The sequence below is a fragment of the Salvelinus alpinus genome, chromosome 31 (assembly GCF_045679555.1).
Source record: "Salvelinus alpinus chromosome 31, SLU_Salpinus.1, whole genome shotgun sequence".
Taxonomy (NCBI): Eukaryota; Metazoa; Chordata; class Actinopteri; order Salmoniformes; family Salmonidae; genus Salvelinus; species Salvelinus alpinus.
The window spans coordinates 36,845,892-36,861,225 of record NC_092116.1 but is presented as its reverse complement, the minus strand read 5'-3'; the positions used below and the strand labels follow the sequence as shown (position 1 = coordinate 36,861,225).

The 15,334-nt window shown below is 43.4% G+C and overlaps 1 protein-coding gene across 1 annotated transcript; it reads right to left on the bottom strand.

Annotated features, from left to right (window-relative positions):
* Positions 1-732: 732 nt before the first annotated feature.
* On the bottom strand, positions 733-4,618 carry LOC139561382 (lithostathine-like). The gene is made up of 7 exons (XM_071378432.1): positions 4,501-4,618; positions 3,758-3,839; positions 3,025-3,330; positions 2,465-2,559; positions 1,588-1,722; positions 1,052-1,190; positions 733-885 (listed from the first exon to the last, which is right to left on the bottom strand). The coding sequence occupies exons 2-7, from the start codon at positions 3,825-3,827 to the stop codon at positions 818-820; spliced, it is 813 nt and encodes a 270-aa protein (XP_071234533.1). The 5' UTR covers positions 3,828-3,839; positions 4,501-4,618; the 3' UTR covers positions 733-817.
* Between the last annotated feature and the right edge of the window lie 10,716 nt (positions 4,619-15,334).

Sequence of the window (15,334 nt, the reverse complement as noted above, 5' to 3'; positions counted from 1 at the left end):
CTCTCCTCTCCTCCTTTCTGTCAACTATAGCAGACCACTCCTGTCATTGAATACCATACAGAAGCAACTGTGTGTGTGTGTGTGTGTGTGTGTGTGTGTGTGTGTGTGTGTGTGTGTGTGTGTGTGTGTGTGTGTGTGTGTGTGTGTGTGTGTGTGTGTGTGTGTGTGTGTGTGTGTGTGTGTGTGTGTGTGTGTGTTTTCAGTACTGCTGAATGACCACCAGGTGGCAGTATTTGCTCATAGAACCACTAATGTTCAGTACATTAAACCATTAACCCTGACCTCATTCTAAATCTAACCTCTAGTTTGGCTGGAGTGGACTACAGTACAATCACCGTTAACCCTGACCCTGACCCCTTACCTGAGACCTTACATCCTATGCCCTTGAGGATATCGGAGACGATTTTACAGGTGTAAGAAATGTGTGTACGCAATTTGAAAACCTCATGAATCAATATTTTTTCATCCCCTCATTGAACTTTAAACATGAAGAAGGTAGTGATGATGATGATGATGATGATGGTGATGATGATGATGGTGATTTACATCAATTGTTCATCTCTGGTTTGACTATGAAAATGTAGAAAATGTTGACGACAATCAAACGTATTACAAAGTGAGAAGCAACTGTTTAACATTTAATTTACCAAAGATGTTATTTGGTACTTCACACTGCAGAGTTTCACAGTTGGACCCAGCTGGTGTTTTGTATAAATGACCACTGAACAAAAGGTAACATTGCAGACAGTGCATTTATTTAAAACAATCTCAAATGCCAGAGAGCTTCTCCAATGTTGTCTCTCCCAAAATGTGGACCTCAGCGCTTTCTGGAACACAGGAAGGGAAATGTAAACCAGCAGGGGGCATCATTCTGGCAGTGGGAAGCTGGGAAAGAGAGAAACACAGAAAGGTGGGTATTATTTTTGTTTCATAAATATGTAGCTAGAAAAGGAACAAATTCCCTTTAAGATGTATGTTACTACTATCCAAATGTTTGATGTATAATGATCAGGAGACTAGTCTGGAAACTAGTCTGGAGACAGGATTGTACCTCCATAGTTCATCTCCATACAATGCTCCCGGCCGTTCGTGTTGTCCCTAATAACACCATGGTTATAGTTAGAGGGTTGACCCGGGCCCCAGTTCTGGTAGATAAACCTGGACCCGTCGCTCCACAGCCAAAGACCCTCCTACAGAGCACACAGGACGATGCATTACCAGCAGACAGTTAACACTATATATACACCCTGTAGTAACTGTCTTTAAAGAGGCATTCTGGGAATTGACAAATAAATAAAAAGAATGGCCACCCCACCACTGTTTGGGTAAAAAGCTGAGGGATGGGCCTGGAGAAATGTAACCACTGAGATTCCTAGACAGAGTTATGGATACCAGGACTGACCATCTATGAGATAAGCATGATTTAACCATGGCTTGAAGCTAGACAGTGTTTGTAATATTAGATAACAAGCTTTGAAAACAAACTGATCTGTGGGTTAAGGCACCACCAGACCTTCATAGGTTCAAGAATCAATAATCAATGCATCTTATATGTGTCAGGAGTGTTCAACAGACGGTGCTTCTGACCTTGATGGCATCGTTGGCTCCAATCCAGGTGCGCTGGAATTTCTTGGTACTCTTCCTGATGACAGACTGAAGGAAACGATACTGGGGAAGGCTGTGCACTGATGCCAGGTTACCTCCCAAATGCAAACATTTCCTCTGGAGAGACAGAGACAGAGACAGAGACAGAGACAGAGACAGAGACAGAGAGAGAGAGAGAGAGAGAGAGAGAGAGAGAGAGAGAGAGAGAGAGAGAGAGAGAGAGACACAGACAGACAGACAGACAGACAGACAGACAGACAGACAGACAGACAGACAGACAGACAGACAGACAGACAGACAGACAGACAGACAGACAGACAGACAGACAGACAGACAGACAGACAGACAGACAGACAGACAGACAGACAGACAGAAGGGAGAGATAGACAGGGGAGAGAAGGGAGAGATAGACAGGGGAGAGAGACAGAGAGGGGAGAGAGAGAAACAGAGGTAGAATATAAAGATAATTAGAAGGAATAGCACATCTTGATATAATTTCTCAACCCTGTTGAACACAGAATAAACCTACAGTCAACTGCAACCCTGTATGGTCACCAGACAGGGATGGAAATAGCATCCCCACTACCCCAACTATAGTGCTTTTCAGATCAGGCTTCTAGAAAATGTGTCCAACTAGCATAAGATGCAGGTCAATTATTGTCTTTTCCATTATCCCATGGCACATTTTGGACCCTGGCTAGTAGAAATTGCCGTCTACTAACCCGGCTGGCCAGTGTCCAAGATCCTTCAATTCCATCACTGCTACCAGATTCTCAGCTGTTCATCTCTCATTAAACCACCAATACTTAAAATCATGCACTCAGATAATCTGAATTATGTACAGCAGACATCCAGGTACCTCTGCCTCTGGCCATGTGGACATGAAGGGGAAGTAGTGATAGCAGTGTTTCTTATATCTGTGCCAGCCTTTTGGGCAGACTCTGCGATGACACTCTGTAGGGTGAAGAGAACATATTAGATAACATTATGAAATGGTTTGTTCCCACCAGACAATCTGATCCGTTAAAAGTGCGTTCCAGCTGTGATGTTACTGAGCAACACACCAACCGCTAACCGTGTGTTGTTGAAAAATTACCGATTCCCTTTGAAAAGTCACTTTTCGGGCAACATGAACAAATTCGCATAGAAATGTGTGTTATAGATCTGTAATTCTCATTGAAGCGGTAGATCTATGTCCATGCTTCCCATTATAACATTTTTTTTTTTGTATGTTTCTTCTTTCGGCTTTGTACACCAGCTTCGAACAGCTGAACATATAATATTTGTAGTTATTGAAAATATATTTCACAGCAGTTTAGATTGTACAATGATTCTCTATACTACTTTTGCTTGTTTTGTAACATAAACTGTCATTTTACCGGTTGGCAGTTTGCATATCAGGTTCTCCATGTTTCTCACCTTTCCGGGGAGGAATGTGTTCCTTTGAGTCAGACCGATCTTTCGGAGGAGGAATGTGTTCCTCTGAGTCAGACCGATCTTTCGGAGGATGAATGTGTTCCTCTGAGTCAGACCGATCTTTCGGAGGATGAATGTGTTCCTCTGAGTCAGACCGATCTTTCGGAGGATGAATGTGTTCCTCTGAGTCAGACCGATCTTTCGGAGGATGAATGTGTTCCTCCGAGGAAGAACTGTTTTCCTCTGAGTCATAGGGATCTTTTGGAGGAGGAATGATTTCCTCCGAGTCACAGCGATGATGCCGATGCTCTACAACAAAAGAGAGACAAAGAGAGAGGGAATATTGACAAAACGCAATTTTTAAAAGACTTTGGGATCCATTCAATCAGCGTTACAGATTCCAGAAGTTTAAAGGTGATTTCAGATGAAGCAGTATGCATGCAGCGTGAATGCTGTCTCTGCTAAAGAGGAAACATTGCCTTTAAATTTCAAACTGAACGAACCGGATTGAATAGAGTCCTAGATCAGTTTCAGAACTATGAATCCACAACAGATCTATATAGAATTCTATTTTAGCGAATACGACGGGAGCCCCAACCAGGAGCTCGGGGTCCAGTGACTGTTAAACCAAAACCTCGGTCACTAGGTCACTAGGTGTTGTGTTAAGGTCTCATCAATAACATCAAATTGAATCTGATGTGTGTGAACAGGTCACCAAAACCTTTGGTCAGAATACCTCTTCTACGGCTTGCATCTCCCAGAGCAAAGACAGCGCTGAGAAGCAGAAGGGTGGTGAACATCGGCATGATGATAGTCTCCTGAGAGAGAGAAAGAGAGTGAGAAAGAGAGAGAGAGAGAGAGAGAGACAGACAGAGGGGAGAGGGGAGAGAGAGGCAGAGAGAGAGAGAGACAACGAGAGGGGAGAGAGATATATACAGAGAGAGAGAGAGAGAGAGAGAGAGAGAGAGAGAGAGAGAGAGAGAGAGAGAGAGAGAGAGAGAGAGAGAGAGAGAGAGAGAGAGAGAGAGAGAGAACGGCTTGGTGATTTAGTTGACCATATATCAAATCAGTGGAACGGCAGGGGGGACTTGGGAGGTCAGGGAAACCCTGTTTGGTACATAACTCAGCAACTGCTAAGGCAGCGTTTTCCAAACTCGGTCCTGGGGACCCCAAGCTGTCGTACATATTCCTGTGTCCTAGGCTACTCTACTGCAATTGGTAGAAAACATGATACCTGAGTTTTGGCAGCGGACTTGAATTCCTTAGCGCAGCAGTTCCCGAACTCGGTCCAAAACGTTCACCCATTTGTGTCCTGAGTACCTAGTTTCCAAATGGAACCCTTTTCCCTATCTGGTGCACTACTTTTGACCAGGGCTACATATGCCCTATGGGCCCTTGTCTAAAGTAGCTCACTACATAGGGAATAGGAGGTCAGTTGGGATGCAGACAGGAACAGTATTGGATGAACAGAAATCTCACCTTCTGAAGTCTTCAGTTGTAGCTTCACTTCTTCAGAGATCCTCAAAGGTCTTCACTGGGTCTCTCTCTCTCTCTCCTGCCTGTGAGTTGAGTTCTACCTCTCCCTCAACTCCTTTTTAAGGACCCGTCCAGTCAGACCCCTCCCTCAATTCTTCTCTATCTCTCTCTCTCATCCTTTAAAATGAAAAGGAATTTATATTCACTTCCTGAATTGACTGTGTACCGGGAATATTTAAAATTAATAAAGTTCATAATCAGTTTAGAGATTTAAACAATATTTATCATATTTAAATATGTTCCCTTTCCACTGTCCTGTTTGTGACCTTTGGGTTGATGGTCATTAGACTTGAATCAGAATGTTATGGGTTAAAATCCAATCTGTTGATAGTGATTGACGCCAGACTGGAGGTACAAGGACAGAGGACCCTGATTATTATTGTAGTATCTGAACACTGTGTGATTCTGCAGCAGGCGGCAAAGGAAGTCACTGAGAGAAACTTGCTTGTTTTAGCCGTCTACCTGAGGTTCAGAGAAACAGCCCTTCTTTAATTCTGTGGCCTACCAGAAACAATATGTCTTAAGGTTAATAATATAAATAATATAATATAATATTAATAATACTACCAAAGTTGTCTTTGAAGTCTACAAATGGAGCCCGATATAACCATTAGGAATTACCACTCACTTTGAGAACTAGTGCTCACACAGTAGACAGCGTCTGTCACTTCCCAATAGAAATGTATTCTATTGAAAAACATTATTTTCTATATAGTTATCGTGCTTCTGAATTGACCACGTTGTAGTATTTTATTTGTCCCAAGTTAGCTCACAGATTTGACAGTTTGTAAAGGAAAGATTCACCCATTTTGAATGTTATTGTTTTTTGTGAGTCTCTGAGCGATGTTCTATCGTTTCCTGGGGGGGTCATTTCATGTTTTCCTTTTCTAGTTGCAGCCTGGTCTCAGTGACTAGACGTAACATACAGTGAGTATATACAAACATACTGTAACGGCTGTCCTCGCTGACAGAAGGAGAGGACCAAAACGCAGAGTGGTTAGTGTTCATTATTTAATGAAAGTCAACAAAACACTTCAAAATACAAAACAACCAACAAACGTGACAAAACCGAAACAGTCCTGTGTGGCACAAACACTGACACAGGAACAAACACCCACCCAACTCAGCCCTGACCAACTAAATAAATACAAGACAAAAGAAAACAGGTCAGGAACGTGACACATACATACAGTATATCACAAAAGTTCATAGAACCACTAATGTTCAGTACAACCGTTAACCCCCCGCAACCTTAATGTTAGCTAACCCGAACCCTAAAATTAATGTTAGCTAACCCTTCCCCTAACCTTAATGTTAGCTAACCCTTCCCCTAACCCTAACCTTAATGTTAGCTAACCCTTCCCCCAACCTTAACCTTAATGTTAGCTAACCCTTCCCCTAACCTTAATGTTAGCTAACCCTTCCCCTAACCCTAACCTTAATGTTAGCTAACCCTTCCCCTAACCCTAACCTTAATGTTAGCTAACCCTTCCCCCAACCCTAACCTTAATGTTAGATAACCCTTCCCCTAACCTTAATGTTAGCTAACCCTTCCCCTAACCTTGATGTTAGCTAACCCTTCCCCTAACCTTAATGTTAGCTAACCCTTCCCCTAACCTTAATGTTAGCTAACCCTTCCCCTAACCCTAACCTTAATGTTAGCTAACCCTTCCCCTAACCTTAATGTTAGCTAACCCTTCCCCTAACCCGAACCTTAATGTTAGCTAACCCTTCCCCCAACCCTAACCTTAATGTTAGCTAACCCTTCCCCTAACCTTAATGTTAGCTAACCCTTCCCCTAACCTTAATTTTAGCTAACCCTTCCCCTAACCTTGATGTTAGCTAACCCTTCCCCTAACCTTAATGTTAGCTAACCTTTACCCCAACCCTAACCTTAATGTTAGCTAACGCTTCCCCCAACCCTAACCTTAATGTTAGCTAACCCTTCCCCTAACCCTAACCTTAATGTTAGCTAACCTTTCCCCCAACCCTAACCTTAATGTTAGCTAACCTTTACCGCAACCCTAACCTTAATGTTAGCTAACCCTTCCCCCAACCCTAACCGTAATGTTAGTTAACCCTTCCCCCAACCCTAACCTTAATGTTAGCTAACCCTTCCCCTAACCCTAACCTTAATGTTAGCTAACCCTTCCCCCAACCCTAACCTTAATGTTAGCTAACCTTTCCCCCAACCCTAACCTTAATGTTAGCTAACCCTTCCCCTAACCCTAACCGTAATGTTAGTTAACCCTTCCCCTAACCCTAACCTTAATGTTAGCTAACCCTTCCCCTAACCCTAACCTTAATGTTAGCTAACCCTTCCCCCAACCCTAACCTTAATGTTAGCTAACCCTTCCCCTAACCTTAATATTAGCTAACCCTTCCCCTAAACTTAATGTTAGCTAACCCTTCCCCCAACCCTAACCTTAATGTTAGCTAACCCTTTCCCCAACCCTAACCTTAATGTTAGCTAACCCTCCCCCGAACCCTTACCTTAATGTTAGCTAACCCTTCCCCTAACCTAATGTGAGCTAACCCTTCCCCTAACCCTAACTTTAATGTTAGCTAACCCTTCCCCTAACATTAATGTTAGCTAACCCTTCCCCTAACCTTAATGTTAGCTAACCCTTCCCCTAACCCTAATGTTAGTTAACCCTTCCCCCAACCCTAACCTTAATGTTAGCTAACCATTCCCCTAACCTTAATGTTAGCTAACCCTTCCCCCAACCCTAAGCTTAATGTTAGCTAACCCTTCCCCTAACCCGAACCTTAATGTTAGCTAACCCTTCCCCCAACCCTAACCTTAATATTAGCTAACCCTTCCCCTAACCTTAATGTTAGCTAACCCTTCCGCCAACCCTAACCTTAATGTTAGCTAACCCTTCCCCAAACCCTAACCTTAATGTTAGCTAACCCTTCCTATAACCTTAATGTTAGCTAACCCTTCCCCTAACCCTAACCTTAATGTTAGCTAACCCTTCCCCTAACCTTAATGTTAGCTAACCCTTCCCCTAACCCTAACCTTAATGTTAGCTAACCTTTCCCCCAACCCTAACCTTAATGTTAGCTAACCCTTCCCCTAACCCTAACCGTAATGTTAGTTAACCCTTCCCCTAACCCTAACCTTAATGTTAGCTAACCCTTCCCCTAACCCTAACCTTAATGTTAGCTAACCCTTCCCCCAACCCTAACCTTAATGTTAGCTAACCCTTCCCCTAACCTTAATATTAGCTAACCCTTCCCCTAAACTTAATGTTAGCTAACCCTTCCCCCAACCCTAACCTTAATGTTAGCTAACCCTTTCCCCAACCCTAACCTTAATGTTAGCTAACCCTCCCCCGAACCCTTACCTTAATGTTAGCTAACCCTTCCCCTAACCTAATGTGAGCTAACCCTTCCCCTAACCCTAACTTTAATGTTAGCTAACCCTTCCCCTAACCTTAATGTTAGCTAACCCTTCCCCTAACCTTAATGTTAGCTAACCCTTCCCCTAACCCTAATGTTAGTTAACCCTTCCCCCAACCCTAACCTTAATGTTAGCTAACCATTCCCCTAACCTTAATGTTAGCTAACCCTTCCCCCAACCCTAAGCTTAATGTTAGCTAACCCTTCCCCTAACCCGAACCTTAATGTTAGCTAACCCTTCCCCCAACCCTAACCTTAATATTAGCTAACCCTTCCCCTAACCTTAATGTTAGCTAACCCTTCCGCCAACCCTAACCTTAATGTTAGCTAACCCTTCCCCAAACCCTAACCTTAATGTTAGCTAACCCTTCCTATAACCTTAATGTTAGCTAACCCTTCCCCTAACCCTAACCTTAATGTTAGCTAACCCTTCCCCTAACCTTAATGTTAGCTAACCCTTCCCCTAACCCTAACCTTAATGTTAGCTAACCCTTCCCCTAACCTTAATGTTAGCTAACCCTTCCCCTAACCTTAATTTTAGCTAACCCTTCCCCTAACCTTGATGTTAGATAACCCTTCCCCTAACCTTAATGTTAGCTAACCTTTACCCCAACCCTAACCTTAATGTTAGCTAACCCTTCCCCCAACCCTAACCTTAATGTTAGCTAACCCTTCCCCTAACCCTAACCTTAATGTTAGCTAACCTTTCCCCCAACCCTAACCTTAATGTTAGCTAACCTTTACCCCAAGCCTAACCTTAATGTTAGCTAACCCTTCCCCCAACCCTAACCTTAATGTTAGCTAACCCTTCCCCTAACCCTAACCTTAATGTTAGCTAACCCTTCCCCCAACCCTAACCTTAATGTTAGCTAACCTTTCCCCCAACCCTAACCTTAATGTTAGCTAACCTTTACCCCAACCCTAACCTTAATGTTAGCTAACCCTTCCCCTAACCCTAACCGTAATGTTAGTTAACCCTTCCCCTAACCCTAACCGTAATGTTAGTTAACCCTTCCCCTAACCCTAACCTTAATGTTAGCTAACCCTTCCCCTAACCCTAACCTTAATGTTAGCTAACCCTTCCCCCAACCCTAACCTTAATGTTAGCTAACCCTTCCCCTAACCTTAATATTAGCTAACCCTTCCCCTAAACTTAATGTTAGCTAACCCTTCCCCCAACCCTAACCTTAATGTTAGCTAACCCTTTCCCCAACCCTAACCTTAATGTTAGCTAACCCTCCCCCGAACCCTTACCTTAATGTTAGCTAACCCTTCCCCTAACCTAATGTGAGCTAACCCTTCCCCTAACCCTAACTTTAATGTTAGCTAACCCTTCCCCTAACCTTAATGTTAGCTAACCCTTCCCCTAACCTTAATGTTAGCTAACCCTTCCCCTAACCCTAATGTTAGTTAACCCTTCCCCCAACCCTAACCTTAATGTTAGCTAACCATTCCCCTAACCTTAATGTTAGCTAACCCTTCCCCCAACCCTAAGCTTAATGTTAGCTAACCCTTCCCCTAACCCGAACCTTAATGTTAGCTAACCCTTCCCCCAACCCTAACCTTAATGTTAGCTAACCCTTCCCCCAACCCTAACCTTAATATTAGCTAACCCTTCCCCTAACCTTAATGTTAGCTAACCCTTCCGCCAACCCTAACCTTAATGTTAGCTAACCCTTCCCCAAACCCTAACCTTAATGTTAGCTAACCCTTCCTATAACCTTAATGTTAGCTAACCCTTCCCCTAACCCTAACCTTAATGTTAGCTAACCCTTCCCCTAACCTTAATGTTAGCTAACCCTTCCCCTAACCCTAACCTTAATGTTAGCTAACCCTTCCCCTAACCTTAATGTTAGCTAACCCTTCCCCTAACCTTAATTTTAGCTAACCCTTCCCCTAACCTTGATGTTAGATAACCCTTCCCCTAACCTTAATGTTAGCTAACCTTTACCCCAACCCTAACCTTAATGTTAGCTAACCCTTCCCCCAACCCTAACCTTAATGTTAGCTAACCCTTCCCCTAACCCTAACCTTAATGTTAGCTAACCTTTCCCCCAACCCTAACCTTAATGTTAGCTAACCTTTACCCCAAGCCTAACCTTAATGTTAGCTAACCCTTCCCCCAACCCTAACCTTAATGTTAGCTAACCCTTCCCCTAACCCTAACCTTAATGTTAGCTAACCCTTCCCCCAACCCTAACCTTAATGTTAGCTAACCTTTCCCCCAACCCTAACCTTAATGTTAGCTAACCTTTACCCCAACCCTAACCTTAATGTTAGCTAACCCTTCCCCTAACCCTAACCGTAATGTTAGTTAACCCTTCCCCTAACCCTAACCTTAATGTTAGCTAACCCTTCCCCTAACCCTAACCTTAATGTTAGCTAACCCTTCCCCTAACCCTAACCTTAATGTTAGCTAACCCTTCCCCCAACCCTAACCTTAATGTTAGCTAACCCTTCCCCCAACCCTAACCTTAATGTTAGCTAACCCTTCCTATAACCTTAATGTTAGCTAACCTTTCCCCCAACCCTAACCTTAATGTTAGCTAACCCTTCCCCTAACCTTAATGTTAGCTAACCCTTCCCCTAAATTTAATGTTAGCTAACACTTCCCCAACCCTAACCTTAATGTTAGCTAACCCTTTCCCCAACCCTAACCTTAATGTTAGCTAACCCTCCCCCGAACCCTAACCTTAATGTTAGCTAACCCTTTCCCCAACCCTAACCTTAATGTTAGCTAACCCTTCCCCCAACCCTAACCTTAATATTAGCTAACCCTTCCCCTAACCTTAATGTTAGCTAACCCTTCCGCCAACCCTAACCTTAATGTTAGCTAACCCTTCCCCAAACCCTAACCTTAATGTTAGCTAACCCTTCCTATAACCTTAATGTTAGCTAACCCTTCCCCTAACCCTAACCTTAATGTTAGCTAACCCTTCCCCTAACCTTAATGTTAGCTAACCCTTCCCCTAACCCTAACCTTAATGTTAGCTAACCCTTCCCCTAACCTTAATGTTAGCTAACCCTTCCCCTAACCTTAATGTTAGCTAACCCTTCCCCTAACCTTAATTTTAGCTAACCCTTCCCCTAACCTTGATGTTAGATAACCCTTCCCCTAACCTTAATGTTAGCTAACCTTTACCCCAACCCTAACCTTAATGTTAGCTAACCCTTCCCCCAACCCTAACCTTAATGTTAGCTAACCCTTCCCCTAACCCTAACCTTAATGTTAGCTAACCTTTCCCCCAACCCTAACCTTAATGTTAGCTAACCTTTACCCCAAGCCTAACCTTAATGTTAGCTAACCCTTCCCCCAACCCTAACCTTAATGTTAGCTAACCCTTCCCCTAACCCTAACCTTAATGTTAGCTAACCCTTCCCCCAACCCTAACCTTAATGTTAGCTAACCTTTCCCCCAACCCTAACCTTAATGTTAGCTAACCTTTACCCCAACCCTAACCTTAATGTTAGCTAACCCTTCCCCTAACCCTAACCGTAATGTTAGTTAACCCTTCCCCTAACCCTAACCTTAATGTTAGCTAACCCTTCCCCTAACCCTAACCTTAATGTTAGCTAACCCTTCCCCTAACCCTAACCTTAATGTTAGCTAACCCTTCCCCCAACCCTAACCTTAATGTTAGCTAACCCTTCCCCCAACCCTAACCTTAATGTTAGCTAACCCTTCCTATAACCTTAATGTTAGCTAACCTTTCCCCCAACCCTAACCTTAATGTTAGCTAACCCTTCCCCTAACCTTAATGTTAGCTAACCCTTCCCCTAAATTTAATGTTAGCTAACACTTCCCCAACCCTAACCTTAATGTTAGCTAACCCTTTCCCCAACCCTAACCTTAATGTTAGCTAACCCTCCCCCGAACCCTAACCTTAATGTTAGCTAACCCTTTCCCCAACCCTAACCTTAATGTTAGCTAACCCTTCCCCTAACCTAATGTGAGCTAACCCTTCCCCTAACCCTAACCTTAATGTTAGCTAACCCTTCCCCTAACCCTAACCTTAATGTTACCTAACCCTCCCCTAACCTTAATGTTAGCTAAATCTTCCCCTAACCTTAATGTTAGCTAACCCTTCCCCTAACCCTAATGTTAGTTAACCCTTTCCCCAACCCTAACCTTAATGTTAGCTAACCATTCCCCTAACGTTAATGTTAGCTAACCCTTCCCCCAACCCTAAGCTTAATGTTAGCTAACCCTTCCCCTAACCCGAACATTAATGTTAGCTAACCCTTCCCCCAACCCTAACCTTAATGTTAGCTAACCCTTCTCCCAACCCTAACCTTCATATTAGCTAACCGTTCCCCTAACCTTAATGTTAGCTAACCCTTCCGCCAAACCTAACCTTAATGTTAGCTAACCCTTCCCCTAACCCTAACCTTAATGTTAGCTAACCCTTCCCCCAACCCTAACCTTAATGTTAGCTAACCCTTCCCCCAACCCTAACCTTAATGTTAGCTAACCCTTCCTATAACCTTAATGTTAGCTAACCCTTCCCCTAACCCTAACCTTAATGTTAGCTAACCCTTCCCCTAACCTTAATGTTAGCTAACCCTTCCCCTAACCTTAATGTTAGCTAACCCTTCCCCTAACCTTAATTTTAGCTAACCCTTCCCCTAACCTTGATGTTAGATAACCCTTCCCCTAACCTTAATGTTAGCTAACCTTTACCCCAACCCTAACCTTAATGTTAGCTAACCCTTCCCCCAACCCTAACCTTAATGTCAGCTAACCCTTCCCCTAACCCTAACCTTAATGTTAGCTAACCTTTCCCCCAACCCTAACCTTAATGTTAGCTAACCCTTCCCCCAACCCTAACCGTAATGTTAGTTAACCCTTCCCCCAACCCTAACCTTAATGTTAGCTAACCCTTCCCCTAACCCTAACCTTAATGTTAGCTAACCCTTCCCCCAACCCTAACCTTAATGTTAGCTAACCTATCCCCCAACCCTAACCTTAATGTTAGCTAACCCTTCCCCTAACCCTAACCGTAATGTTAGTTAACCCTTCCCCTAACCCTAACCTTAATGTTAGCTAACCCTTCCCCTAACCCTAACCTTAATGTTAGCTAACCCTTCCCCTAACCCTAACCTTAATGTTAGCTAACCCTTCCCCCAACCCTAACCTTAATGTTAGCTAACCCTTCCCCCAACCCTAACCTTAATGTTAGCTAACCCTTCCCCTAACCCTAACCTTAATGTTAGCTAACCCTTCCCCCAACCCTAACCTTAATGTTAGCTAACCTTTCCCCCAACCCTAACCTTAACGTTAGCTAACCGTTACCCCAACCCTAACTTTAATGTTAGCTAACCCTTCCCCTAACCCTAACCGTAATGTTAGTTAACCCTTCCCCTAACCCTAACCTTAATGTTAGCTAACCCTTCCCCTAACCCTAACCTTAATGTTAGCTAACCCTTCCCCCAACCCTAACCTTAATGTTAGCTAACCCTTCCCCCAACCCTAACCTTAATGTTAGCTAACCCTTCCTATAACCTTAATGTTAGCTAACCTTTCCCCCAACCCTAACCTTAATGTTAGCTAACCCTTCCCCTAACCTTAATGTTAGCTAACCCTTCCCCTAAATGTAATGTTAGCTAACACTTCCCCAACCCTAACCTTAATGTTAGCTAACCCTTTCCCCAACCCTAACCTTAATGTTAGCTAACCCTCCCCCGAACCCTAACCTTAATGTTAGCTAACCCTTCCCCTAACCTAATGTGAGCTAACCCTTCCCCTAACCCTAACCTTAATGTTAGCTAACCCTTCCCCTAACCCTAACCTTAATGTTAGATAACCCTTCCCCTAACCTTAATGTTAGCTAAATCTTCCCCTAACCTTAATGTTAGCTAACCCTTCCCCTAACCCTAATGTTAGTTAACCCTTCCCCCAACCCTAACCTTAATGTTAGCTAACCATTCCCCTAACGTTAATGTTAGCTAACCCTTCCCCCAACCCTAAGCTTAATGTTAGCTAACCCTTCCCCTAACCCGAACCTTAATGTTAGCTAACCCTTCCCCCAACCCTAACCTTAATGTTAGCTAACCCTTCCCCCAACCCTAACCTTAATATTAGCTAACCCTTCCCCTAACCTTAATGTTAGCTAACCCTTCCGCCAAACCTAACCTTAATGTTAGCTAACCCTTCCCCAAACCCTAACCTTAATGTTAGCTAACCCTTCCTATAACCTTAATGTTAGCTAACCCTTCCCCTAACCCTAACCTTAATGTTAGCTAACCCTTCCCCTAACCTTAATGTTAGCTAACCCTTCCCCTAACCTTAATGTTAGCTAACCCTTCCCCTAACCTTAATTTTAGCTAACCCTTCCCCTAACCTTGATGTTAGATAACCCTTCCCCTAACCTTAATGTTAGCTAACCTTTACCCCAACCCTAACCTTAATGTTAGTTAACCCTTCCCCCAACCCTAACCTTAATGTTAGCTAACCCTTCCCCTAACCCTAACCTTAATGTTAGCTAACCTTTCCCCCAACCCTAACCTTAATGTTAGCTAACCCTTCCCCCAACACTAACCGTAATGTTAGTTAACCCTTCCCCCAACCCTAACCTTAATGTTAGCTAACCCTTCCCCTAACCCTAACCTTAATGTTAGCTAACCCTTCCCCTAACCCTAACCTTAATGTTAGCTAACCCTTCCCCCAACCCTAACCTTAATGTTAGCTAACCCTTCCCCCAACCCTAACCTTAATGTTAGCTAACCCTTCCTATAACCTTAATGTTAGCTAACCTTTCCCCCAACCCTAACCTTAATGTTAGCTAACCCTTCCCCTAACCTTAATGTTAGCTAACCCTTCCCCTAAATTTAATGTTAGCTAACACTTCCCCAACCCTAACCTTAATGTTAGCTAACCCTTTCCCCAACCCTAACCTTAATGTTAGCTAACCCTTCCCCTAACCTAATGTGAGCTAACCCTTCCCCTAACCCTAACCTTAATGTTAGCTAACCCTTCCCCTAACCCTAACCTTAATGTTAGATAACCCTTCCCCTAACCTTAATGTTAGCTAAATCTTCCCCTAACCTTAATGTTTGCTAACCCTTCCCCTAACCCTAATGTTAGTTAACCCTTCCCCCAACCCTAACCTTAATGTTAGCTAACCATTCCCCTAACGTTAATGTTAGCTAACCCTTCCCCCAACCCTAAGCTTAATGTTAGCTAACCCTTCCCCTAACCCGAACCTTAATGTTAGCTAACCCTTCCCCCAACCCTAACCTTAATGTTAGCTAACCCTTCCCCCAACCCTAACCTTAATATTAGCTAACCCTTCCCCTAACCTTAATGTTAGCTAACCCTTCCGCCAAACCTAACCTTAATGTTAGCTAACCCTTCCCCAAACCCTAACCTTAA

Bases quoted from the DNA above. Each gene is read 5' to 3' on its own strand.
- LOC139561382 (XM_071378432.1), bottom strand. From the start codon at position 3,827: ATGCCGATGTTCACCACCCTTCTGCTTCTCAGCGCTGTCTTTGCTCTG. The intron at 2,560-3,024 runs GTGAGAAACATG...TTCACCCTACAG, and splicing joins ACACATTCCTCCCCGGAAAG to AGTGTCATCGCAGAGTCTGC. The intron at 1,723-2,464 runs GTACCTGGATGT...CTGTCTCTCCAG, and splicing joins CCACATGGCCAGAGGCAGAG to AGGAAATGTTTGCATTTGGG.